Source organism: Corvus moneduloides, chromosome 9 (assembly GCF_009650955.1).
Source record: "Corvus moneduloides isolate bCorMon1 chromosome 9, bCorMon1.pri, whole genome shotgun sequence".
NCBI classification, from domain to species: Eukaryota; Metazoa; Chordata; class Aves; order Passeriformes; family Corvidae; genus Corvus; species Corvus moneduloides.
Window position 1 is genome coordinate 15664086 of NC_045484.1, and position 27359 is coordinate 15691444.

Below are 27359 nucleotides of genomic sequence, written 5' to 3' on the forward strand. Positions count from 1 at the left end.
AGGAACTGTTTGGATCTAGATGTAATGGGAATGAAACATTTAGATCCTTGCCAGCCATATGGGACACCAACATTTCACAATTACTCCCAGCCTGTCATTCCAAGGGTTGGCATAGAGCACTGGATGAAGTAAGGGCTTGAGATTATTCAGCAAAATGTTTGCTCTGTGGCCTCCTCTTGTGTTGCTGTTCTGTTGCATGCCCATAACCCAGCTAAACTTGTGCAAACCACTGAGCTGTAGAAGGAGGCAATGCAGAAAGTGCAGCCATCTGGGCCTGCTGAATACGAAGAGAAGAAAACCCTGTGAGAGTCACTGGCTGTTATTAAAGCCAGGATTGCTTTTACAGGAGTGCCAAATCTTACTAATTAATTTTCAGATTTATACTTCAGGGTGACTCTGGCAGTGATTATATTATTCAAAAAACAGTCACAGACTGTTCTTGAATCTTAAAGCACAGATCTCTAAATTCTGCAGTTTTAATCCTTTGTGAGCTCCTAACATTTGGTTTCCACATACACATCCTAAGAGTAAGCCCTGCCAAAAAGTGGAAGCTTATCCTTACAGTAGTATTTTGTGACCCATCTTCTCATCAAAGCAGCCTTCTTTGGTAAGTGCACCGAACACCCAAAGCTGTAACATGCTATGTTCATCTCGTTTTTATCCCAACACCGTGGCATAATCTTTGCGCCTAAAGTTTCATAGTCAAAAAGCATCAGGACTGGAGGCTCCCAGCTTCTGGCTTTGACTCTGCTAACACACTGCATTAAAAGAAGTCACAATCAAGTCATAAACACAAGAAGGCTGGACAAAAATCAAAATTTGCATAAGAAAGGGTGATTTTACTTGAACCGAACAGTGTTCTCACAAATTACAGTTGGACTGAGGCTTCCCACAGTGCATGAAGGGCTGAGAGATCCTCTGGTGAAGAAGAAATTGGTAACTTTTCCCCACTTTATGGCATTAATGTAGAATCATAGAATGGCTAGGGTTAGAGGGGGCCTTAAAGATCATCTTGTTCCAACCCTCTTGCCACGGGTAGGGACAACTCCCACTAGACCAGGTTGCTCAAAGCCTTGTCCAACCTGGCCTTGAACTAGAGCATCCACAGCTTCTCTGGGTAACCTGTTCAGGTTGTTCTCGCCAACCTCACAGTAAAGACTTTGCTCATGTGTTCATACGGGTCCAGGCAAATGCTTCTTCCTTATTTTGGAGGAACTACTCATTTTTGGGGTCTTGTGGGGGGAGTTTCGGTTGTTGGGGGTTTTTTTAAGACTGTAATGAGCCTGCAGCTGTTTTTAATACCCTAGCCAGTAAATGACAGGAGCCTGTTCGCAATCAACGACACGCGTTATTTATTAACTTACTTCTCCATAATCGTCCCCAGACAGCGCCCCGAGCACTTTCTGGCAGACACGAGGGGAACTCGGGGGTGGCTGTCGGTTCCACGGGCTCCGCGCGGGCCTGGAGCGGGAAAAGGGACTGGGACAGCCCCAGAGGCTCGTGGCGGGCGGGGCTCGCCTCGCCCCCTCAGCCCCGCCTCGCTCCCTCACGGCCGCTGCGTTCGCCCCTTCGAGCAGCGGCGTGAGCGGTGGCTGAGGCGGCAGCCGCCCGCCCTTCCCGCTGACAGCCGCCGTCTCTCGGTGCCCGAGGCAGCTCTTCCCCGCCGAGCCGAGCGGAGCCGGCGGCGCGGCTGCAGCGGCAGGCGGGGGAGCGCTCCTCACCGCTCCGCCTCCGACCGCCGCCCGCTGCGGGGATGTGTGATTGCCATGGCGAAGCGGCTCTTCCCGGGGGCCTGGCTGAGGAAGCCCCACTCCGCGCAGGTAGGCCGGCGAAGGGCCGGTGCCGGCGCCCGTCCCTCCCCGCAAAGTTCCCTCCGGAGCGGGCGCCCCCCGCAGGGCTCTCGCCGCTTCCCCCGGCCCGGCGCGGCCGCCGTTCCCCTCCCGCCTGCGCCTGGCGGCGGCCGGGGCTCGGCTGCGCCGCGGTGCCGCTCGGCCGGCGGGAGGCGGCGGCGCCGGGCACGGCTGGTGGGTGTCGGGGCACGGAGCAGGTGGCGGCGGCCTCGGGGCCGCGGTGCCTCTCGCCGCCCGCCGCCGGTCGGATCGGGCCTCTCCCGCCGCCTCGGGCGCAGCGCGCTCCGCGGAGCGCCCGCCCCGAGCGGCCGGCGCAGGACCTGTTACGCGGCAGGCGGCCCGCGGCTCCCCGGGCTCACGGCGCTGCCAGTGGGGCACTGCCGCGGCCCGGGAACCCCCCAGCTGTGCCCCACGTCCCTCCTTTACACCTACTGCCGGTGCTGCAGCCATCCATCCTGTCAGCGCGCGGACCACAGCTTGGATGAGCAGTTCATATTCCTTTTTCGTGTCTTCTAAAAAAATTAATGTCGGGCACTTTTCTTCTGCTGCTCCATGCATTGCCTTGTATGTTCGTAGACACACTGTTGTATTTCTATATGCAGGTACATGTTTGCATTACTTCAGTTAGCAGAGTAAGGCTGTTTTGGTTGGAAGTGCTGTGGCTATTGTGTAGTAGGAAGTTCTGCTGTGAAATATCAGTTAGTTACGACGTTGTGGTAGCTTAATGGTTTATCCACGGGATTTCCTTTTTATCAGTTGGATTGTATTTTAACTAGATTTTAAATAAGGTGAACATCTGTTGTGTTGGAGGAGATAAATAATGTTTACTTTTCTTATATATGCTGCTTGTGTGTTTGTCATCTGTTGGTATGCTTAGTGATCATTTGATTAAAAATTTTAAACCTCATATTGGTGCATTTTAAAATCCTGAATGTTTGAATTTCCCCTCATCTGGAACTTTTCCAAATGAGAAGAAATTTTGTTCTTTTTTCAGAAGTACATAGAGTGGGGGTGTAATGTTTAGTGAGAAACATACAGATATAATTTTACCCTCTTTAGTATTTGTTTCATGGTATGTACCTGCAAATCTGCGTCAGTATCACTTGGGTTTTAAACCAAAGAAGAGTACTCTAGATCTATTTACCGAAGTAGACAATTGTATAATATTTGGATTCCTATGGGATAAAGCCTTCAATACAAATAGAAATGAATTCATAATCTATACGCTACCTTTCAAATTAGAAGTCTCCAAATTGTTTGCCTCCTTTGCCTTGGTAGTCTCTTATCATTATATGGTGATATCTGATAACATTCTTCTCTGCTCTTCTTCTCAAAATTTAATTTAAGGCCTTCCAAGCAAAAGGTTATTTTAAAATCTTCTAAGAAACAGGAAGACTGCAAAATTATTTATTAGAAAAGCCAAAGAAATTAAATGTTTGTTTCTATTGCAGATTAAAAAAAAAAATTCTGTGTGTGCTTTCTTATACTGAGAGCCGATTTTGCGTATTCTGCTGACTTGTTTTAGGAGATTTAATAGTGGCTTTGTGAACATAAACATGTTTTTCTCTGTCAATGAATGTATGTTAATATCTGATGCATCCACAGAATGGCAGCAACTATCAATATATTGGTGTTTCTTGTCACTGCGTGTTACTGTTGGTACGTGAGAAATGTAGTCATGATTTAACTACACTAATTGCTGAGTGCTTTATTGAGATTTGTCTCCAAAGAAGCCAACGGTCTCTAAGTAAATGGTAGACTTAACTCACTGAGGACTATGATCAAGGTGGAAAGACTTGTGTAGTGTTTCTATGCAGCATATCAAGTAGCACACCAGGGAAGATGTTTGTACAGTGGAAGGTTATCACGGAGTGAATTCCAGCTTTTGCTGGCATTCCAGACTTCTTGAAAACTATGTTGTGAAATGAATCACCAGAACATCAGGTTCTGTGAGACAAAACTTAATACCTGTTCTAGATTTCTGCCCTAATAGGAGCAGGATGTTACGAGCTGGGTTGCAACAGATATTCTATGGCAAATGTTCTCTTGATTTACACACACTTTAGCTTTTGTGCAGAATGCAAGATCCATAGGTAAACAGTTGATGATTTTTGAGCCTAAAAAAGACGTTCTTCCATGTGTCAGCTCGTGTAAAAGGAGCAGGGCACACTTAGATATCTTAGCTCAGCCCAAAACTTAGTGTTAGGGACTCTCTGAGTCAATGTTAAAGTTCTGTCACTCTGAAGAATAGTAACTCTGAAGTACAAAACTTTGCCGTTGCTTAGACTGCAGATCATGTAATAATAGTGAACAAAACAACAAAAATACCCTAAAACCTGACAAACTTTTAAACACCACAAAATAATTTAATTGTATTTATAGGATTTTACAGTTGGGTGATTAACACTGGGATTTTGTTTTACAAGGAGAGGTTAGTGTCCCAAATTTAAGAGACATTGTCCTGAAGTTCTTTCTGATAGCTGTAGTTAGCAATTGCATTGTGAGGCTGAGGACTAACCAGCAGGATTGCTTGTGACAACAATCACGTAAAGAGCACTTGCACGTGTGGAAGTTTGGCCTTTATAGATTCTGGACCAAGTTTACAGACTCTTTAGAGGTGCCTCATGGACTGCAGTAATGTACAAGAGACTGTCTTCGATGGGCCAAAGAATAAGCAAGTCTAAAGCCCCACACAGCAGAAATTTCCTGTATAGTCTCTTTGCTCTAAGATTTTAATCCCTTCTGTTTTGCTTAACGTTTTAAGGAGAGATGTCCCATTTTCCATCTTGGTCATTATTTTATTTCAAAAGATACCTCAGCTCTGTTTACTCAGTTTGGTTATTCAGGATGCAAAATAATTCAAGACACTGGCATAATCATAAGCATGCACTGTCTGCTCTTAGAGATATGAATGTCTCCTGTTCCTGGCATCCAAAACAGTGTGGGCTAATGCTCTTAGACATCATGTCAGCCTACCTGAAGTGCATCCTGTGATAGACAAATCAACCTGAACAGAGAACAAAACAGAATTTCTAGCATGATCGGCCTACTTTTTTTTATCTGTCCTTTTCTATTGTGAGCATGTAAGATGAGTGGAGAGAGCAACTCTGATTTGGAGAAGATTACTGCACTACGGTTATGTGGAATACTTTCCAGAATTAAGCTATCTCTACTATTAAACAAAGAAACACTTTCATACTCTTTAGCCATAAAAGTGTTTTAAATAAAAAGTAGACTCACCAAAAATCTGTCAAGTTATGTTGCATGTTGATTCACTACTCTCCATATGCTTTGGAGTGCATCCAGGCTTGAGTTTTGCAAGAAGAGGTTTTCCAATTCTATTTCGGGGGATGAATGTCTGATTATTATTCAGTGCACATGACTTAGCAGAATATACAAGTGATGGAAGATGTTGAATCTGTAATATCAAGCATTACAAGTGTTTTCCCTCATTCTTGCATTCCCTGGCTCACATTTAAATCTTGATGGAAGACTAGAGATGAAAAAAGAAACTGTTTCCTTGTTTTGAATACATTCTTTCTTTTTTGGATAATTTTGGAACTCTCAGTCATTCTGTTGCCCTAAAAATGTTCTTATTACAAGTTTCCTGGCAGTTTGTCACAGTTTCAAATGGAGCCCATCTATATGTGTTGCTCCCTAAGCACTGTCTGGGACGTCTTGCTCAGAAATGTGTTCCAGTGATCTGCATGGTAGGTGTAAGTCCTCTGTGTTCTGGGTGCATCAGCACTCGTGTGACCAAACCAGGCTCAGTAAATCCATGTTCCTGCATTAGGACAGTGTGTGCACGTGCCAGATGAAGTAAACTAAGTGTGTCTACACTCACAGACTGATTCTGGGGAGAAAATGAAAATTTGGTAGGGGAATGTATGGGAAGAAATCAAATAATGATCAGGCGTTTTCCTGAGCATGATGAGGAAGTCCTTACTAGAAAAGTAATTCCCTTTGAACCAGAGAGTGGAACCTTGGTTGTCTGTAAGCAGAGGGATGCTGTTTGTCCATGCTCTGAACTGGCAGAGTGGCTTTTGCAAGTCAAAAGCTGCATGACTCCATTGGCACAGTGCTGAGCTCAAAATAAATCTAGCTTCTCTGGAACTTCCTGCCAAATACATGATGTAGTCAGATGGCATCTGGGGAGGATTTTCGGTCTCAAGTACATTCTCTTTCCTCCTAAGGAGGAGGACAATATATACAGTATCTGTACTGTGAGTATGGTCAATATTCTGCAGTGGTCCTGAGGCCTGCAGGCCACTGCTGGTCTCTGAAGTTGTACTAAATGCATACAATAATACAAAATTTCATGAAGTAGCACTTTGGTTTAAAGTGTATTATAAAGGTTCATGGAAGGATTCAGCAAGAAGCACTGAGGAATGAGGAGGATTTGTTGTCCCAGAAGCTTTGGTTCCCAAGCAGTTTTTACACAAGAAACAGCTTTCCCTAAAATTGTCAGTTTCATTTCTGTTGATCTTCCCCGGATTTTACCAGTAGTTTCCTGTGCTTCATGTTCTGCTACATAACAGGGTTATTAGAAACAGCTTTAAAACCCCCCAAATTATAAAACCTGTCTCTAAAAGAAATCACTGGAATAAAAAGTTAATTGTAACTCTCTCTTTTTTTAACCGGGTAGTTTTAAGATTGTCAAGTGAGTGTCTGTGAAGGTGTGAAGGAATAGGGATGCACAGCTGAGGCATGTGGCAGGACCACAGCTCTATGGATTGAAATCATCTTTGGGTCTTTTGAAACTGACTTTTTCTGGATTTTTTGTTTCCAATAGAAAGGGTGTAATGCATGCTGGCTGTTTGTCATATTTTGATAAATTCTAATAAATTATTGCAGTCTTTCTAATTAAAAAAAAATTGCTTATTTACATTGCTACAGTTCTGTGTATATGTGTGATGGCAAAATTGCTCATCATTACTACTTTTCTTGGAACCTTTTCCAAACATATGGGATAATTTCTCTATGAGGAACAGTCAAGTTAGGACCTGTCAGTCTGGAAAAGAGATGACATCACAGGGAGGTATGTTATGGAGGCCTACAAAATCATGTCAGACGGGGACAGAGTGGACAGAAATTGTTCACTCTTCCAATACATGAACTAGGGGATATCAAACAAAGTTAATATGAATCAGACTTCAGTAAAATAAAGTCCAGTGCCTGACCTTGGTAGTGGATAGTAGACCTGTAAATTAATTGCTAAAGTTTGTTTTGGATGCTAAAAGCTTATGTAGATTTTTAAGGGAGTCTGGGTAAATTGAAATATTTTAAATGAAAGATAAATTATTTGAGATTTACTAAATGCAGAATATCATATCTGGCTTAGCAAGTTCTTCTAGAGGAAACTGGGAGCACATTTGGTATATATTATATATGATCTCAATCTTCAAGAGTATCTTTTTATAGGTATTACTGAAGATTAGGATACTGATAGAAATGACCAAATGCTGACCAAATATAGCTGCTGTCATGCACTTTCCTTACATCCTGCTGCTAAAGCTGATCCTGACCTTCTAATTAGTTTCTAATCCTGACGTGAGTATGAAAATCAACCTGTTAGCACACCAGACTCTCTGACGAGGAGGAAAAAAGAAGAAGGAAAGGATCAAAACATCCCTCCTACTTTGCAAGACACTTAGCTCTCCCTCAGTTCTTAATTTATAAATAGATTTTCCTTCTGCCCCTGTGAAAACTGTCTATGTGAGGCCACAGAAACAACAGCGAAGTCATGCACACTGTTGTGGGAAAGACCACTGAAGGTGAGGCTAGTACAGAAGAATTTTATTTGCATAATTAAATGGTGTCATTTCAAGGAAGGAGAGAGACTTCAGCGCATGAAACCTGATCCTGAAATCCACCCTGCTAATTGTATATCTATCTTGTGTGTTTACACATTAACACAGATTATTTTTTGACCAAATTCTTGGTCTGTTGGATTTGATTTACCATGAGTGGGACATAGGTAACTAGTCTTAGAGAAAAATGCACTTAATTGAGCTCTGGCAGTTTATGATTTTTGATCAAATTGGTTCCTGCAGTCTGGCTTGCCCTGTGAGGGTCTGACACCTTTTGTTCTATTTATTTATATCTCTTATTTAATTTTCCTTCCACTTACATAAGTCAAACTGACCTCCCCTATCAGTTTTGCTCACTGAAGGAAGCAAATGTTCCATATAATGCAGTCTGCTTATTTTATCACTATTTTATCACTCATTTTTATCATTATTTATAAGTCAAATTCCTTAAAGATGAAATGGTAAATCATGTTTACTGCTGCTCAGTGAATTACAAACAGTATTTTCTCTTTGTGTGCTCTAGGTACGTCTGTCCTATGTGTGGATAAAGTATCTCTTCATCTCTTGGTTAGTAGTGTTTATTGGCAGCTGGATTATGTATGTTCAGTACTCCACCTACACAGAACTGTGCAGAGGACATGACTGTAGGAAAATTATAGTAAGTATATTTAGCATAGCTTTTTGAAGTTTGACTAATTCAGTCAGTGCCACATGTAATTTAATCAAATTCTCATATTCCATCATGCCGAAGTAAGATTATAATTTCAGTTACAGATAAAACCAGTTGTGTCTCTAACATTATTTTGACATAGGGTAATTTACATTTTTTTCTTAGATTTTTCTTTCAAAACTTGGGTGTTGAAAGAGATACAGTTTTTGCCTCCTTTCTTAGGCAATTCATTAAATATTTTTCTCCCTGTTTGTTTCAGTGTGATAAATACAAGACGGGTGTTATTGACGGGTCAGCGTGTAGTAGTCTTTGTGCTAAAGAAACACTGTATTTTGGAAAATGTTTGTCAACAAAGCCCAATAACCAGGTAAGGATTTACTCATCCAACCTAGTTTTATTATTTCCCACTGAAATGTCATTGTCTGGAACGCCAGGTAGACTTTACTGTCAGCAAGTTGAATCTGTTTAATACTGCTTATTTCAAACTTCATTTGCTGTGACATGCAGAGCATGTGTGTGTGTATATATATACACACCCATATATATACATACACACACCTATACAGAGAAGATACAGTATAATACAAATTAAAACATATAATATGCACCTATATGCAATAATATACATTATTCCTATATGTAGAGGGGTATCTATTTATTTTATAATATATGTATTTTGGAAGCATATATAATATATATTGAATCCTTCCACAGTTTGACAGAATGTGCATACTTGCACAAAGCATACTGCTTCTCTGCTATCCTGCATCACAGATAGAAGCAGCAGCCTTGTAACAAGCTATGCAAAGGTGGCAGTAATGCCAATCTGTTGTTTGGGAAGCTGTCTGTATTTTGACAGTGTAGTGTCTCCGAAGAACCTGCAGCAGTGGGTTGTATTTGAAGTTGCCATTGTTCAAATTGCCTTATTCATCGTTTGCACACGAGATTCAGTTTCTGATCAGTGTCACTGTTTGACTCTTGAAGCAGTGGTTGGAGGACAGGTGGTCTTCATATGGACTTCTACAGTGTTTCATACCTTTTCCCCTCTTTTTCTGCATAGATGTATTTAGGAATCTGGGGAAATCTGCAAAGTGTTATAAAATGCCAGATGGAAGAAGCTGCTCAACTTGATTTTGGTACTGACCCAGAACCAAGGAAGGAAATAGTCCTATTTGATAAACCAACAAGAGGAACTACTGTTGAGAAATTCAAAGAAATGGTATATGGTCTTTTTAAAGTACGTATATTCTTATTTATTCTGACAGAAAGGCTTGTTTTCTTGAAGCTGGAGAGAATACCCTATTGTATGAGCCTTGTTCAAGAGTATGTTAGAAAAATAATCAGCACAGAAATAGTTTTTCCCAGAGGTGCTTATCTTGAAGTTTGACATAACTAATTATCAGGGTTTTTTCCTTACTCTTTAAATGATGGAAGCTGGCGTTCATCTGGTCTATAGATTTTGCTAGTATTTATATAGAAAATATGATGTAAGGCTGATGTCAGTAGTGATGCATTACAGCAGCGTTGTCTCTAACAATGGTGAGCAGCAGGTGTATTAGGGTAGTTTTTAGGAAAATCTGGAAAAAGTTGACCTGCCTTTGTGTGAGCATTCAGCTAAAAATGGAACAGTTCTGATTCCAGCAATGACTTCTTTCTCTGTAGTCCTACAATGGATGTGGTTACTTCAAATAACAAAATTAAGCATTTCAGTATAGTTATGGGATTTGGACCCAGTTTTGTCTTGGTACCTTTAATAATTGGCCAAAACGTAGTTGATAACATGATTTCACTACATTTGTAAGGTCTGATCAACTGAAAACTAAACCTGATCTAAACATTTGAATTCTGCACACTTTTTTGTAGACAATATTGAATAAGCTACTTGATACAATTTTTCTAAGGACTGATCTGATCAAGAACAATGTTTGAATTTTAATGTTTGCATTTTGAAGTGCAAAGAAAGGTAGTACTTCCAGAGGATTACAATGCTCAGTGCCTGTGAGAACAGAACAAAAAGGAAGCTCTGCACGCACCTGATGGCAGGTCCTGTTACATCAATAACCAATGAAAACTAGAACGTACCCTGTTACTCCCATTGTTCATAGAAGGAGAGTAACAGGAGGCAGAATGACAGATGGATTGGGGGCAGTTAATGAAATCATTCTTCATCTTTTTTGTTTGTTGCTTTTAGGCAAAATTGGGTGAACAAGGAAATCTTTCAGAACTGGTTAATCTCATCCTGTCTTTCGCCGATGGAAACAAAGATGGGAGAGTCTCTCTGCCAGAAGCAAAATCTGCATGGGCACTCCTGCAGCTAGAAGAGTTTCTATTAATGGTGATCTTGCAGGATAAAGAACATACTCCCAAGCTGATGGGTTTTTGTGGGGATCTCTATGTGACCGAAAGAGTTGAATATACCTCTCTCTATGGAATCAGCCTTCCATGGATTATAGAACTTCTCATTCCCTCTGGCTTCAGAAGAAGCATGGACCAGTGGTTCACTCCATCATGGCCAAGAAAGGCAAAAATAGCTATAGGGCTTTTAGAATTTGTGGAAGATATTTTCCATGGACCTTATGGAAACTTTCTGATGTGTGATACAAGTGCCAAAAACTTGGGATATAATGATAAATATGATTTGAAAATGATGGACATGAGAAAAATTGTGCCAGAAATTAATTTGAAGGAAATAATTAAAGATCGTCAGTGTGACTCAGATTTGGACTGCATTTATGGTACAGACTGTAGAACACTATGTGACCAAAGTAAAATGAGATGTACCACTGAAGTAATCCAGCCAAACTTGGCAAAAGCTTGTCAGCTCCTTAAAGACTATCTGCTTCGTGGTGCTCCTTCTGATATCCATGAAGAACTAGAGAAACAACTGTACTTGTGCATTGCCCTGAAAGTCACAGCAAATCAGATGGAAATGGAGCATTCTTTAATACTCAATAACTTAAAAACTTTACTGTGGAAGAAAATTTCTCATACAAATGATTCTTAGCTTCTCCAGCAGCAGAAGAGAATACTGATGCCTTGGGCCACTAGAGGTGGCCCAAGACATTTGATAAAAACAATCCGCACCTTTTTAAAAAGGTATTTCTTTACTCAGATTTTATGAATGGCTCTTTCAGTCTTGCCCTTCAGTCAGTAACTTATGACAGGGCTTCTCGAAGAATGAACATGCCACTGAATGATCGAGCAGAGGCCAGAAGTACTTCTGGTGTTCAGTGCTGTTACGGAAACAACAACTCTGCATGCTTGACTGTTCTGTGCACTTTGTCAGATCTTGAACAGGATGAAAGTATTCACTGTGCCACCACATCAGCTGAGGGAACATCTTCCATTTCTGTGAAAAACATTGCTCATTTGTGAAGTACCTGCAGAGGATTTTTCTCCTAAGTAGTTTTATGAAGAATTGCCACTACTGCAAATAATGTGTCCAAGTCCAAGCTGCTGTTATGAATAAACTGAACTGTGAGATTGAAGTTTACTAATACCTTGGCATGGCAGAATTTGCACATTAAAGAATTTTTTAACTGTGGAAAATTAGAATTTTATTCTAGAATGTATAGGTTGTAATATGAGACAAATCAGATTCTGTTTACACATTGTTACCTCATGCTTACGTCTTGAATGTTTAAGTAGTTCAACATTTTTTAATTGTCATTGTATGGTGAGCCCTTTGGGAGCCAAGAATTCTAGAGTATTATTTCTTAAAGTCATCTATATGGTTTAGCAGCAATACCAGCATCCATTTCAAGAACTTCACTGGAAACCTTTAACCCAAATTTAGCTGTAGCAAATATTGAAAAGCAAGGAGTTTGTGGACTAAGCTATAGTATGAAAACTGAAGTTAATTTTTAAAAATACTGAATAGCAGAAGTGTCCTACCAGTTAAAAAGGGAAGTTTGCATAGTGTAGGAATCTGGTGTATGACATGAGAAAGAAGTTAATAGTTGTGGATAGTCTTGGCTCTTTACTGTCCCTCCACATTCAGCTGTACTTCAATCGTAACTACTGCAGGAAGTGTGCAATCAAGAGCTAGACCTGAATTTTAAGACAGAAGCCGGATTGCTCAGGATTGTGCAATATTGCTCAACTAGGAGCCTATGAGGTATTTTCCAGCTCATTCCTAGCTGTTACTAAGTGAGCTGCAGTGTGTGTGTTCTTTTTTTCTAGTAGCATCTCTGAGTCATTGTTAAAACTCAAGCCATGAATAAATAAACATAATCTGATCCTGGCACTCCACAAAGCATGACCACTCTACTACCTTTAATCTGCACCCTATTCTTCAGATTTACAGCTGTGTTCATAATTATGCAGAATTGGATGTCCATAAAACACCTTAATACATGCTCAATACTTGCCTGTTGAATGTTTAATTTATAAATGCTTTAGGTACAAAGTTGTTCAATCTTCATGATTTTGATGGCAGTCATCTGTATACTTCTGAATCCTGGCCCCTTAATTCATTTTCACCAGAGGTAAGAAGAACAAGCTTTATTTACGTATTTGAAAGGTTAATTGCTCTAGGTATCCTGTTTCAAATGCATTTCTAGAATGATGAAACTGAACTACAGGACCACAATAAAGTAGTTTCTCCATACCAGATGTAATAATATGCAGCTTGGGTTAACATTGTTTTGTGAACACCAGCCTTTTAGTTTAAGAAATACTATGCCCATGCTATTGTCTTGAACTTGCTAATGTGCTCCAACTATGAACTAATAAGTATTTGTAACGAGCAATGCACTAAAAGTGTAAAGTGGTCATGTTCTTGGTGAAAAAAGCTGACAGTGACTGCTATTTGGGCAGAGATTACTTAAAATACCCAACATCATTGGGTATTTTAACAACGGGAGAATATGTTTAATAGTGCAGTTTGTTGTACAGAATCTTCATTTTTATTACTGTTGCATCGAAGCTTTCATTGGAAAAAAAATACACTTTTGTTTATAATAAATCACAGGCCTCTTTTCTTTTTTCAGTAGCAGTATTTATACCAACTACCAGTATCTTAGAGCAGAACATTCCTCCATGTAGCCTCCTTGATTAATGTTTAAACTGTGCAAATGATTTCTCTAAGTCTAGTGGGAAACCTATTGGCACACAGAAACTGAGAGGTAGGAGGAGACAAAGGACCAGGGCAGGACAAGGCTGGTGAGAAATACTTCTCTTCCAGGCAGCTCAGCCTGCAAGCTGCAGAAAGAAACACACATTGGGCTCTGGGTGGGGGCCACCCTTTAGGATAAGGAGATGAAAACCAGTGACTGGTGAGGTGGATGGACATGGAGAGGAGAGGCAGGAGGAAAAATGAGGTAGAGACTGGCATGGGGGATAGGGTGAGGAGTGTGAGGGTATAAAAGCCCAGGGGTGCTCCTCAGAGCGACCATTTAGAGTTGTTCCTGCACCAGGAATGAACTGCCTTGTGGAATGGGATGTCATGGGCTCTGCTAAGGGAACCCTACGGGTGAAAGGGAAGGGAACATGGTCTGGCTGCCTGTGAGTGTGTGGGGATTCAAGGAGGAAAGGCTCTGATGTGCAACTGCCAGGGAGTCTCACAAATGTTTCCTTGACAAGGCCTCCATACCTACTCCTGTACATGCAACTTAAAAGTGAATTCTCTGATCAACTAAATAATGTGAAGTATTCAGCTTAAGAATTTTAAATCCTTCTCTACTTAATAGCAGCAAGCTCTTATACTTAGTCCTTGATACTAGCTCTGCCAAAAATTAATCTAATTGATTTCCTTCCCCTTCTTACAGGAGTAATTCTGATGCAACAGCCTTCGTCTTTGAAGTCTGTCACCTCTCTTCTCTGTGAAAACTCAATTCACACAGTACTTAGAACGAGGAGAAAAAAAACTTTTCAGGTACAGACTATCTAGATCATAAAATATATTCTCTGCTTTTATAAACTATACAAATAAGCTGGTCTTACACAGTTGCTTCCTCAATAAATTTATTGCCACTTTTTCCAAAGCTTCACAGAAAACTGTGGAAGTTGTCTTAACTCTCAGTTCTGCGCTCCTGGGCCCTGAGGAAGCTGGCCTTCTTCTGAGCAACACGGTCTTTCTTCTGGGCAAGGGACATCTTGGGACAGTTCCATCTGCAATGTAAGCACAGGGTACAGTAGATCCAAAGCAAAATGTAGTCAAGAAACATGCAGTGCATCACAACTGTGGTTAAGAGTGCAATGGAAGAATATATTCCCACTTCTGTAACATGCTTTATTTCCTCATAATGACTGAAGGCTGTACTTAGGGCACCACAAAAAGGCATGGTTAGACAGTTTTAATTTCTCAAGAGATAAACTCTGTACTCTCTTGAGACTGAAGTAAAGACATTATTAAGCCCAATGTGATAGCTGTTCCTTATTTCTTTTCTCCCACACCCTTGAAAAATCAAAATAGTTTAGTACTGACAAAATAATCAATGAGCTCTCAGCTGAAGAGAAGCAGCTTTCCCACTGAAAACACTGAGACTTGAAGCTACACACTGTTCTAGCTATTCAAGCCACAAGGATTCTTCACTTTGTTTTTTTTATATACTTAAGAGCTCTTGAACTTCATATTCCTACTGCTAAAGTTAACTCCTAAATTATACAGAACTGCATGTATCTTAATCTGGTCTAGAACACATGACTATTGACACAACTGCAAAATTGCATTAGTTGTTTTACTGTAACTAAGATAGCTCCAACAGAGAAGTCACACAGATGTTAAAAAGAATGAGAATTTTACCTCTTTTTCTTGACTTCTCTCTTGGGTTTCTTTTCATGGACTGGATTATCCCGTATAGCAGCATGGGCTTTTTTGTACATTTCTTCCATCTTGGAAAAAAAACCAATTAAAATTTAAATTCACCATAGTTGCCCAGTTGTTAGAGGAGTATCAGAAATCCAAGATCCCTGTGCCTGCATTGTCCCCAGGCATGCAATAATGCTGCTCTGTCCCAAAGCCAACTCTGGCTCCATAATGGCACAGATTTGAAGAATACCTTTGCTGGCAGTTAATTAAGACCACTAGGTATCAGCTTTTTACATGTACAAAGAACAAGTGGCTTCTAGTGACCTAAGTCCTAGACTCACTTCATTTGAATACAAGCTGTAACTGCTGTTTGCTTAGAAAGCAGATGGAGTCGGCCATTAACATTACTTTCTTTTTAGAATGTTAGAAAAAACTAGCAATTAGTTAAATTTACAAAAAAAAAACCCAAAACCCCACTGAAATGAAGGGATAGAGAATCAAGTTTGCTGTAGCCTAAAACGGCGTTATGAGGGAGCTGTGTTTTAAAGCTCCAGGATCACTTATTAGGAGAACCAAGCAAGAATATTACAGGCACCAGGACAAGCCATCTGGAAGGAGTTTAATACTTGGAAAAAATAGAAGAAGCACCTCTGTGTTCTTACCCATCTTCTAATATTTTGTGTAACTCTAAAATGTGAAGCAGTACTAAAATAAAATGTATTACAGTCTATAGTTTCATGAAATGGTAGCTTGGGCTCTCTATTCACCTGGAACAGAGAACTCCCTCTAGGGTCACACAAACAGTAACAGATTTGACACACAACCACATGCTTGCTCACAGTTACAACCACTACAGCTGCAGAAATTACAGGCTCTGGGGCAGGATAAGGAAGGAGTGGAGAGCCTGTATAGAAACTTCTAATTTAGTTTCGGGGCGGGGGGGGGGGGGGGGAAGTGGATTTATAAGCAGAATAGTAAGTTTCACAGTGGGGAAAAAAGGTCCCACTTTCAGAAGTTCTACACTATATTATAGAGCCTTTAATGAAGGAAAAAGTATTTTCCTTGCATGGGTAACATACGACATGAGTCACATAATTTTACATATCAAACTTATTTCATTATTACAGAAGTCCCTATGCAAGACTTATCAGCATCTCTGTTACTGCCCAAGCTCCAGCTGGATAAAGCTTACCCCGTCAGGTGTTACATTGTTCTTTATGTACTGGGAGAACTGTTTCTTGTAAGCATCTTCGTCCTCCTCCATCAGGTACCGCATATAATCAGCCACATTCTGGCCCATGATGTGCTTGCGGTGAACCTCCGCATTGAACTCTTTGCTTTCCGAGTCGTAGCCAGGGAAACGTTTGGTGCTGTCAAACGGCAGGTACAGTCACATTAAGACACTAATTCAAAGGCTAAAATGCACACTGAAATGACTGATACATCAGATTCTCCTACAGATAACTGAGGGATAGGAGCCTCTAAAAAAAATAGAAGTTTTAAGTTCATCTTGGCTGCCATCAGTCCCGTCTTGAAACACTGCAGTACATCATGTACACACCATGGACCAACTACAGCGTGTTCAGTCACTGCAAGTATCATCATGTAGCAGCCAAGTCAAAAAACCTGGACAATTAGTCAAGAATAGGACACCATGGGATAGGGTAGGAGAACACACAAAAGATCTCAAGATTTTTTTTCCTCCACTACTGCTAGCAGAAAGCAGCAGTTAGGTAAGAGTCAAAATATCCATGTGGAAATCCTAAACGAAGGTGGACTGCTCAGTTACGGCTGTACTGACAAATGCAGCAAGCATCAGCTGGGTTTGTACCTGGTTCATAGTTTTTTCACAGTGAAAATTAATACCTACACACAATTTGGTAATGATTTAAACCAAGGAAATATCCTTTGAAGATCTGTTAAGGGCACTTGCTTTTTAGTAAAAGCAACAAGATAACTCTTTAAGTTTCTACACCTTGACAGTTGAAAGATTCCCAGCAGCACTATCAGAATTGCATTTGTGGATTAAAAAACAACCAACAAAAAAACCCCTGACCAAGAACCTAATTACATAACCATTACCATATCAGAACAAAATTATTTCAACATAAATTGATTCATGTAAGTAGACTGTCACATAGAGAAGCATCTGAGGTTAACCCTGAAGGAATTCTTTGTAACACATTACCTATGAGGGATAGACAGCCCACCATCCACTGCACCCTTCAGAGCACCGAAGACTTTGTTTCCAGTGGTAGTTCTGGCAAGACCTGCATCCAGGTAGCATGTAAAAGCACCAGGCTTGCCATCCACGCTTTCCACATTGTATTCATCACCAGTGACTTCAACTTGGCCTTCATAGATCTTATCAAGGCCAAATTTATTCAGAAGCTGTGGGAAAAGAAAAAGTACTGCTGAGATTCTTTCCATTTATTGACAAAAATGTAGAATCACCACTACTTTGTGAATTTGCAGTAGAATCATATTTTTAACTAATTTCTTTACAAAAATTATGCACCCTGTACTAGTAACAAAGCTTTATAACAACCACCACTGTAAGTGTGTCTGTTAAGTTCCAACCTTCTGTTCCAACAGGTACACCACTGAACTTAAGACTTATTAATGAACCCCTGTGGAAAATGGATGGCTGCTGTTTACATGTTTTTGAACTCTGAAAGGTACATTTCTTACATTTTTATCCTGACTCCCTCCCTCCCACTGCCAAACTTAAGGGCTGCGACATTGAAGTGTGCTGCTGGAGCTGCAACTGCGTGCTGTCATACTTTTCACTGTGATTCGACAGTCACAAGATGCATCACATCTATTATGGTAAAGAGCAAAAGTTATGATGCTGAGAACCCCAAAGACCAGGTGGGCTGACACACCACTGGAGGAAGGGAGCTTTCCCTTCCATGAGGGAGCCAGGAAAGCAGAGCAGCAGCCCCCAGTGCCTGCCTGTACGTACCCTGCGCGCCAGGAGCAGGCCGGTGCAGTAGGCAGCGGCGTAGTTGGTCAGGCCGACCTTCACGCCGTACTTGGGCAGCTCGTGGGCATAGGCAGCACAGACAATCATGTCCCCCTCGATTCTGGCATAGGCAATCTGACAACAAAACAAATGTTAGCTTAGTGCTCCCACCACTGGGGCTCCATGCACCGTCTCTCTGACACCTGCTCAAGCCGACAGGAATACTGGATCCAGGTGTGCAAAAAACTGCCAACCTCTGCATGCAAGCTCAAGGAGTGGTGCTGTTACCGTTTGTTGGGCGGTTTTTGTTTGGTTTTTCCCCTCCTCTTGTGGCTTGTTTGTTTCTGCAAAAGGAGTAATCAACTCCTCAAGTAAAGACACAAAGAATTCAAATCTGTATTAGGCCAGCTAAAATGTTTGTCAGCAACAACTAGTGATTACCTTTCCACATAGATCAAGAGACCAGAAACTGCCTCCAAAGGCAACCTTTCAAAGAATCATTATGGATGGGATGAATTTTGTCCCACTTTCTGATACACCTCAAAGAATGCAAGAAACGTGTGATAGTTTGTGGTAACATTGTTAGTAACCTTATGGAATGATTTTATTAATCATGGTCTGAGACCATCATCATCCCAGGGGTCTCCTGTGAGACAGCAGCACTATCAGATGTTTCTGCTTTAGACTCTCACACCTCTTCTCTGCACCCAAAAGTTGTCCCATTTTTTCAGGATTCCTACATACTGGAAAGGCACTAACAGTCAGAGGTAAGCACCTGCCACCATCGATTTTTGTTCCGAGTTTCAAAGATAAAATAACCTTGTTAGTGACTGAACTGACTGTTCTCAACAGATAACTGCTCTATGAAAAAAGAAGTTAAACTTTTCTAGCTGCTTCTTTCTTGACCTTAACAACATATATTTATTATACAACAAGCATTTCTAACTCTTTAACTTCAAAATTAGTCAAAGCATTCTAAAAGTGAAACAACTGAACCACAGTAAGGAACTGCGTATGATGCTGCACACAACCACATACTTAATGACCATGAGAAAATGCCTACTGTTGTTATTTACCAGTTTCCCTTAATCTCACAGGACAGCCCTCAAAAGGCCTCAGTGCTTCATATGAGCCACACAACATCATGGAAATAGAACTCTCAAAACAGAAGGCACCTTTAGATACAGCACAAGTCAATGCAGGTTGACAGGTCACACTGTCAACTTGGTTGTCTTCAGCCAAGAAAAAAAGGCTTCTTTTTGAAGCCCTTTAAATATCGCAAAAAACCCCCAGAGACATCTTCCCTCTCCCAAAATTGTTCTACTTATCCCAGCATCATTAAAGCAGCACAATCTTACATTGCAAATGTGCACAGAAAAAGTGCTAACACTTGTAAAACTTCTTTCCTACAATGCAAATGGTTTTTTACTGAAGCTGTAGTAACACTTAAGACTGTACTCCTTTAAGGAGTTGTTTTACAATACAAAAACTGTGCAGATCCGGCCTAAGAAACCCCAGCTGCTCCAAGCCTCCCTCTCTGTGCTGACTTCACCCTGGCAAGGCTGGCAGGCCAGCAGGAAACACCGCAGGCCTTACCTGGCAGATGATGTCTCTGTTGGTAACGCGCACAATCATCCTGTATTTAGGAGTGTTGTACTTGTTTTTGTCTTGAATTACCAAACGTTTGCGAGCATAGTAATCAGTTTTTCCCTCTGAAAAACAACAGTTGAAGTGCGCAAAATGCATGAACAAAGTAGGAATGAATATTCACCAAGGACATTTAATTGTGTGTTACAGGGAATTTAGTAATACCTCTCCTTCTCCTGAATTTCACTTGGTATCTCTTGAAGTACGCCTTATTCTTGACAACTTTCACAAACCCCTTGATAAGAAATATAAACTACATGTTATTAACATATAATCCTGTAAACCAAGATCATTCTAACTAAATGCACCATTAATAAAACCAGAGTGCAATCAGAAATTAAACAGATTTTCTTGTATGTTTAGATAAAAAGAGCGCTATAAAAATGAAATGGAAAAAAACCACCCGGCACATCAAACCCTACAAATTCTACCCCTCCCACAGAAACTGATGTTTCAGGAGAAAACCGAAGTGTATCTGTTAACCGAAGGCCCGTCCGCACTGACCGGAGCAGTGACCGTACTCATTTCCTATCACTCCCGCACAGCCAGCGACTTCTCTAGCGCGTTCTGCCACGGAGCCGCTTCCCCTGCAGCCTCCCGCCCTCAGTCAGTCCAACACCCGCAACCCGGGGCCCGGCGCGGCTGCTGCGGGGCACCGGGGGCTGTATCAGACCCGGCCCCGCGGCCCGGGCCCGACCCAGCCACCGCCGGCGGGCCCCGGCAGGACGCGGCGCATGGGGCCAGCGCAGCCGGTAACGGGGCCCTGCTGGAGCCCCTCGAGCCGCCCGCGGCGCAGCCCCGGCAGAATGGCAGCCATTGCCACGCCGGCGCCGGGCGGCCGCCCCGAGCCCGCGACAATCGGACTCCATCCGTGCGGGCAGCGCGGCACGGCGCGCGCGGGACGGCGGACGCGATGCCCCCGAGCCCCCCCGTGTCGGTACCGACCATCGTGCCAGGCACTGTCCGGTCCCTCAGGCCGGGGCCCGCTCCGCACAACGACTGCGCTCCGCAGCAAACGGGAAAAGGCCGCGCGGGCCGCGCAGCCGCAGCTCCTGCCCTGCCCGGCGGGGCGGGGCCGCGCGCGCGCCGTGCTGCCCCCTGCCGGCCCGGCGGACCGACGGCGGGCGGTCCGAGCAGCGCCGCCGGGCACGGGCGGCTCCCGCCGGGAGCGCGCCCCGCTCTGCCCGCCGAGCGCGCGCCCTGGGCGCCGCGGGAGCCGCCGCTGCAGCAGAGACGCTGAGGCGCTGGAGCCGGTCCGGAGCGGGGCAACGGAGCTGGGGACGAGTCTGGAAAACGAATGAGTCCTGTGAGGAGCGGCTGAGGGAGTGGGGGTATTTTGCCTGGAGAGAAGGAGGCTCAGGGGCGACATTATCTCTCTCCACAACTGCCTGAGAGGAGCTTATAGCAACATGGGGGCGGGCCTCTTCTCCCAGGCAACCAGCGATAGGACAAGAGGACGTAATCTAAAGCTGCACTAGGGGAGCTTTAGGATGGACATTGGGAGGAATTCCTGCACAGAAAGAGTGATTGGGCATTGGAATGGGCTGCCCAGGGAGGTGGTGGGGTCGCTGTCCCTGGAGGTGTTAAAAGACTGGGCATGGCACTCCGTGCCATGGTTTAATTGACATGGTGGTGTTCGGTCAACACTTTGACTTGACCTCAGAGGTCTTTTCCAACCTAATTGATTCTGTGATATCAGAGAAATACAATTTTAAGGAAAAAATAATATTGCTGTCATCTAATATTTACACCTGATGCGTGATCGCTTCCAAGTATTCTTATATTAAATGCCTAGGTAGTTATTAGCCGGGGATGTATCACAGAGGAGGGGTTCTTAAACAGAAAAAAATCCATAGATTTGATCTTTTTAAAAATCACCAATCATGGATATATTATAGGATTTAAATTCCCTTCACTTTCTAGAGAAAATTCTTGCAACCGATCAAACAGCAAGTAATTAAAAACATCAAACCAACCAAAATCTCAGTTGAATACTGTCCTTACAATAAATTATAGATGCTTGGGATTCTTGATATCTGATGAATTAAAGCAAGGATATAGACTTGCATGTGTATATATATACACACTGGATCAAACAGGTCAAGTGGCATCAGGTTTCTTGACATTGCCAGACAATAGTGAATCTTTGCTCCTGATGCATTTGTCTGGTTATCCTCATTCATTTCACTAAAAAAAAAAATCCCAACAATCCACCTCACTAGTTATACATGAGCCAATATTTAAAAAAATGTATTAATTTGATATAAATAACCAAGAGAATGAAAGAAAAAATAAATGTTTACTACATCAGGCAAGTACCAGCATGGTTCCTACTTGGTAGGGACCTGCTAGCTTCAGAAGTAATGTAACTGTCTGAAAAGATGTTGTAGCAAGATGCAGATTGGCCTCTCCTCCCTGGCAACTAGTGACAAGAGAACATAGCCTCGAGCTGCACCAGGGGAGGTTCAGGTTGAATATCAGAAAGAATTTTTTCACTGAAAAGATGGTTTGGCTTTGGAAGTGGCTGCCCAGGGAGGTGGCATAGTCACCAGCCCTGGAGGAGTTCAAGAAAAGACTGGACGTGGCACTTAGTGCCTTGGCGTAATTGAGAAGGTGGTGATCAATGGTTGGACTCAGTGATCTTGGAGATCTTTTTGACCTAAATGAAAAATGATTCTGTGATCTAAGAACGAATTTTAGAAAGTTCAGAATTCTATGTGCTTTTCAATTTGTACAGAAAGTGTCTCTAGCAGAGCACATTGTTTTATCTACCCTCTAGCATACAAATCCATAGTCCTCTAAAAGTGTGCTGCTACTGCCGGGCAATTACTTCCATGACAAATGCCTCACAGAAAATGGTATCATAAGCAAGACTTGTTAGTCTTTTTGTTAAACAAGGAAAACCAAAATCGGTTTCTTCTTCTCTGTTTTTCCTCCTCAAATAGCTCACCACCTGTTAACCTACCACACCCACATGCTTTCTTGCTCATTGCCACCCTGCAAAATGAAGGCTCCAGCGGAGCTTATTAGCCCCACCCCAGCATCTCTTAAAATTTAGGGTGAAGGGCTCCTCTGGCTTTTAGTGACAATGTTTGTTGGAAGGGTGACTGCTATGCATGCATATTCTGAACATGTTAAGGTAAAACCTAGTGTTTTCAATGCTTTAATGAAGTACCTTTTATTCACAACACATTGATAGGGGAAAAGTATAAACTTTCCTTTTTTCCTTTAATGCTATTTCTCAATTTCTCTTGTATGTGGTATTTTTACTTAGGTGTGTTCTGGAGAGTAAGGTATCAAGCAGGGATTTTAGAGCAACGTCTATTTGTAAGTTTCTTGGACTGGCAAAACTGATACTTGAGCATCATCTCCTGCAAGCAGGGACCCCTCTCCCTGTTTGCAGAGGACTCGAGGCAGTAAAGCTGTTGTCTGTGACTGGACTGCCCCATGTGGTCACTTGTAGGAACTGTTCTGGGTTGGTTTTTTTTTTGCTGATACTTGAAGGAGTGACAGCCTTTTTTCAGTGAAAATGAGTTAGGCTGAGGGCCTGGTTATAACCTCTTCCTGCTATTACTGCAAACTTTTTTAAAAGAGAGTGTTCTTTGCATACTTGGCTATAAAGCAGTGTTGGAGAGTACTGTATGTATTCTGGTAGTGTTGGAATTACTCTCATAAACATTGGTAAAAAAAAAAAAATTTAAAGGTTTTGTTAGAATTCTTCCAAATGAAAATTTCTATGTGGTTTTGTCTAGGAGTCTCTATTCACTGTAGAAGGACAATGGCAAATAGGCTCATTATTAGAGGGGGAGCTGCTCCGGGCAGACAGTCTCTCAACTGTTTGTGTAACCTAAGCGGCATCTGGCTGAAACGTGTCTGACCAATGTCTGTAGGGACGGGCCTGTCTAGCCCGAGGCGGTGGTGCTCCCAGAGAACGCGTTACTGGGTGCAGCTTCCAGCGTAGGGACGGCAACGTGGAAATGCCTGGGCAAACATTCTGATTACACCAAAACCCCAGCTTTTCACGGAGCAAGGGCTTCGCCTCGTGTGGCGGCGGCGCGGTGGCTTCGTGCCGCTACCGCGAGGAGCGAGAGCGGGCGGCGGAGATACCGCGACCCGGGGCCGGGCGGGGGCTCGGCTCACGGCCAGGGGCCGTGCAGAGGCGGCAGCGCTGACACAGCGGGCGACCTGCGCGCTGCGGGGACGGCTCGCCGCCCGGCCTCCCAGCATACGGCACTGGGACCCCCGCGAACGGGGGCGGGGGGCTTGGCAGCACCTGGAAGCAGCGCCGCTGCGCTCCCGCCGGCGACCCCCGGGCTCCGGCCGCCCGCAGGAAGCGCGGCCGGGCAGAGCCGCCGCCCGCCCCTCCCGGGGGGCCCGCGGGGCCGGAGCTGCCCCTCGCGGCGGCTGCGCGCCCAGTGCGCCTGCGCGCGGCGCGGGCAGGGACGTGGCCCGGGAGCCGGGGCCGGCGGAGCGGCGCGCGGGGTTCGGCGGGGCGCGGACGCCGATGCCCGCACGCGCCGCCGCTTCCCGCCGCGGGCAGCGCTCCCAAGGTGAGGCGCGCCGGGCGCGCGGCGCCGCCGCGGGGGGCAGGGGGCGGCCGGGCCCGGGCGGGGCGCGGCGATCGCGGCCGCGCTGTCCCGTCCCCCTCGGGCGGCGGCGGGGCCGGGCCGAGCAGTGTCGGAGCAGCGCCGGCCGCCCCCGCCCGGGCCCTCCTGGCGCGGTGGGCGGCGGAGCGGGCGGTGCTGCCGGGCAGGGAGCGTCCGCGCCGGGCGGGGTGAGGGGAGGCCGCGCTGCGCGGCCCTGCCCGGCTCGGGGGCCGCGGGGCCGGCGTGTCCCGGCCCCTCCGCGCCTTGGCGGCGGCGGGACACGAGTGGGCAGCGGGTGCGGTGGAAGTGCCCTGAGGCACCGGCCGCGGGAGGGGCCGCGGCCCGGGGAGCCTCCGGCGGGTCTGTCTGCAGAGGGCGAGTTCTTCCTTGGCTTATCGGCGTAACGCTGAGCCGGGAACCCGCAGGTCTGTCATTCTTGAGCGAGAAAATTTTCAATTTTCAAATGCGAGAACTCGTTTCTCGCCACCTCCTGCTGCATCAGCCTGAACGTGCTTATATAATGAGGGTAAAAAGTCGATATTAATGTTCTGGCTGCTTGTTATATATTCCAGTTTTAGTTACTCACTTACGACCGTGTTTCTGTGGTTCCATGTAACAACTGCTAATCGTCAGCATTGATAATCAAACCAATTTCATAGCAAACGAGAAGTTGGCTTATACCATTTTCAGTTTCCAGCGTGAGCTGCCATTAACACTGCCCATATCAAAACATAGTATTCCACCTCAGCCTAGGATAACTTTCTCTTTTCCAAAGATCACATACAAAAGGTATAGAAAGGAGACAGTGATACAGAGAAGAACAGATAATATTCAATATGTTTTACTTATCTCCAAAAGTATTTTTCAAAAAATTCACTATTTTCCTTATTTGTTTTTTAATTCCCTTTGTTTCACATGCCTAAAGGAGATGGCAGCTGGATCTTGTTCGGTTTAGTGGTAGAGAGCATTAAAATGTTTTGTATAAATGTGCCTGTTTATTTCTCTTCCCTTTCCCCAGTGTGAGTTGTCAGCTTTGATCACAATTGTACAGTTCTCTATTCGTGCTTATAAAGATTTAAGGCTCATATTGAAATACACAGATATGAGTTCTTTTTCAAGTAAGGATTAGGAGAGGAAATAGAGACAGCCAGTGAAAGAAGGGCACGATCAGGAGGAAAGCACTCAGTATTATGAGTCAGCATTGCCTGAATTTTATCAAGTGGGATGTCAGCAGCTGTAGCGGTTGTCACGGAGTGTCCATCCAGCCCCACAGTACTTCGAAGAGGAACAGATGTTTGGAGAAGAAAGCTTCAACAGAACAGCCTTACTTCCTTCCCATATCTCCTCCTACACTCCCGCAGGTTGAGGCTTAAAGACTTCTTGAGCCACAGCTTGTGGCTTGCATATTTTGTTTTGGTTATGTTGGTTTGTTTGGTTGCGTTTTTTCCGCATTGCTCTTTGTATCTTTGTCTCCTGTGGACTTATTTAATTGCTGTTGAACAAGTAAGCAGGAGGTGGTTGGAGTAGTTGAAAGGAAGAGAGGAGAAAAGCCCTTCCAGATTTATGGCAGAAGAAGGAATGGACAAAGTGACAGTCCTAAACAGTTACTGTCAGTTTATTCTCTGTGTAAGACTGCTAGTAAACAGAGAAATTTTAAAAATGGAAAGACAAGTCCTTTGTCAGTGAATTTTGGAAAACAAAAATGCTTACTTTGCTATTTCAAGGTTCTAATATCACAGTCTAGAAGGGGGAAAACACCTGAGTTGGGGGGCATGCATACTTAAGATGATGTTTACCCTTTCTTACTCCTACGTTTCCTTAACTCATAGAAAAAAGAAATTCTAATGCTTAAGAAACAAGCATAGTAGAATTTAATATTTTGCGTATAATTTTGAGTGTCAAATGCATAGTTTAAAAGAAAAAGTCTTTTCTGGTGTGTCCAAGAAACAAGAAAAAAAACTAACACTGAGTTTATGAATGTTGCTTTCTAAACTAGCCTATACTTGCCTTGATTATAGTCTCTTAATTAATATTTTTTTCTAGACCCAATTAAAACAGTAATAGTTTTTAAAAAAGACAAATAGTAAATATTATAGGAATATGTAATTTTGAGTTGTTAGATGTGTTCTCTGAAGTTCTTGAATATGTCACTGAGGTTTGAAACTAGAGCATGCTGAATTCAAGCCTTGTGCCTTCTGTATTTGTAACAATCGACATCATCTGTTGCCAGTGTTTGGATTCCTTTAAGTTGGGAATACTGTCTTGCTTTTATTGTAGTGATCTCTGCTCAAGCGTCTGTGCTTGCAGTGCATCCTTTCCTTCTCCAGCAAGTGGTGATGGATGGTGCCTGGGCTCTGCTCTGGCCTTCCTCATTTCACACACGGTTGTGATGAGTTTTTGTTGTATGTGTGTGCACAGAAACCACTGCTCAGAGGGAGCAGCAGAAGAGATTTTAGTGAATTGTCACTTTTCTGTAATTACTCTTAGTGTCACCTACCTCCTGTGAACTCTGGAAATTATTCAGTTTAGCCATCAAGTGGTGTTTTGGGGACAGCCTAGGAAGTGTTGAGCCTGCTCTAGGGTTCAGGCAATGGATCTCCTTTCAGTCATGATGACAGGGATGATGCTGTGGTCCTCCTGTTATTTCAGGCTGCATGACTGTCAACTTTGTTTGCTGTTTGTCTGTAGAAGTGATCCTTCCCAGTCCCAGCCAGGCAGTTGTATTATTTGGGGTTGGAGTACAATACTAGGATGGGTTTTTATTCTGGACAAAAAGTAAGGTGGTATGATGGAATGCCTGTGGACACTTATTTTGTCCTAATTTCCAACTTGGAAAGCAGCCAAAAGCCATCACCAAGTATCTTTTTGTTCTTTTGTCTGAAGAAACTTTTCCTGTCTCTGATGGGTTATGTTACTTTATCATCTTGTCTGACTAGTATTGCTTTTGCTTCTACAGTTCAATCCTTTGGGGGGAAAAAAAAAAGAAAGAAAAATCCAAACCTAGTATTTTGGTTGTAGGCTGTTTTTAGTATGTTCTGCTGTATGGTAAGCTGCTGAACTTCGCAAACTCCTGAATTTTC

The 27359-nt window shown here is 43.4% G+C and overlaps 3 protein-coding genes and 1 non-coding gene across 5 annotated transcripts in view; 2 read left to right on the forward strand and 2 right to left on the reverse strand.

Annotated features, from left to right (window-relative positions):
• Window positions 1-1557: 1557 nt before the first annotated feature.
• DIPK1A (divergent protein kinase domain 1A) lies at window positions 1558-14394 on the forward strand. Of its 2 annotated transcripts, none has more exons than XM_032117950.1 (5): window positions 1558-1820; window positions 8184-8318; window positions 8590-8697; window positions 9391-9567; window positions 10522-14394. In XM_032117950.1, the coding sequence occupies exons 1-5, from the start codon at window positions 1767-1769 to the stop codon at window positions 11332-11334; spliced, it is 1287 nt and encodes a 428-aa protein (XP_031973841.1). In that variant the 5' UTR covers window positions 1558-1766; the 3' UTR covers window positions 11335-14394. The 2 variants fall into 2 exon arrangements, with proteins under 2 accessions (XP_031973841.1, XP_031973842.1); XM_032117951.1 differs by lacking the exon at window positions 1558-1820 and adding an exon at window positions 2342-2452.
• RPL5 (ribosomal protein L5) lies at window positions 14281-20759 on the reverse strand. The gene is made up of 8 exons (XM_032117955.1): window positions 20639-20759; window positions 19859-19928; window positions 19643-19758; window positions 18047-18181; window positions 17270-17472; window positions 16274-16451; window positions 15076-15164; window positions 14281-14441 (listed from the first exon to the last, which is right to left on the reverse strand). Exons 1-8 carry the CDS (start codon window positions 20639-20641, stop codon window positions 14342-14344), a joined length of 894 nt encoding a protein of 297 aa, XP_031973846.1. The 5' UTR covers window positions 20642-20759; the 3' UTR covers window positions 14281-14341.
• LOC116448453 lies at window positions 16595-16691 on the reverse strand. Its single transcript, XR_004241948.1, has one exon. It is a non-coding gene; the product is annotated as a small nucleolar RNA SNORD21 (small nucleolar RNA).
• Window positions 20760-24142: 3383 nt separating the features above from the next.
• Window positions 24143-27359, forward strand: part of EVI5 (ecotropic viral integration site 5) — a 75030-nt gene continuing 71813 nt past the window's right edge. Inside the window, exon 1 of the mRNA XM_032117944.1 lies at window positions 24143-24243. The gene's annotated coding sequence lies outside the window, so the exon portion shown is untranslated. The remainder of the gene's footprint in view (window positions 24244-27359) is intronic.

Bases quoted from the DNA above. Each gene is read 5' to 3' on its own strand.
- DIPK1A (XM_032117951.1), top strand. From the start codon at position 2,375: ATGTCGGGCACTTTTCTTCTGCTGCTCCATGCATTGCCTTGTATGTTC. The intron at 2,453-8,183 runs GTACATGTTTGC...TGTGTGCTCTAG, and splicing joins TGTTGTATTTCTATATGCAG to GTACGTCTGTCCTATGTGTG. The intron at 8,319-8,589 runs GTAAGTATATTT...TGTTTGTTTCAG, and splicing joins ATGACTGTAGGAAAATTATA to TGTGATAAATACAAGACGGG.
- RPL5 (XM_032117955.1), bottom strand. The intron at 19,759-19,858 runs GTATTACTAAAT...GTTGTTTTTCAG, and splicing joins GAAATTCAGGAGAAGGAGAG to AGGGAAAAACTGATTACTAT. The intron at 18,182-19,642 runs GTAAGGCCTGCG...TTTTGTTGTCAG, and splicing joins ACAGAGACATCATCTGCCAG to ATTGCCTATGCCAGAATCGA.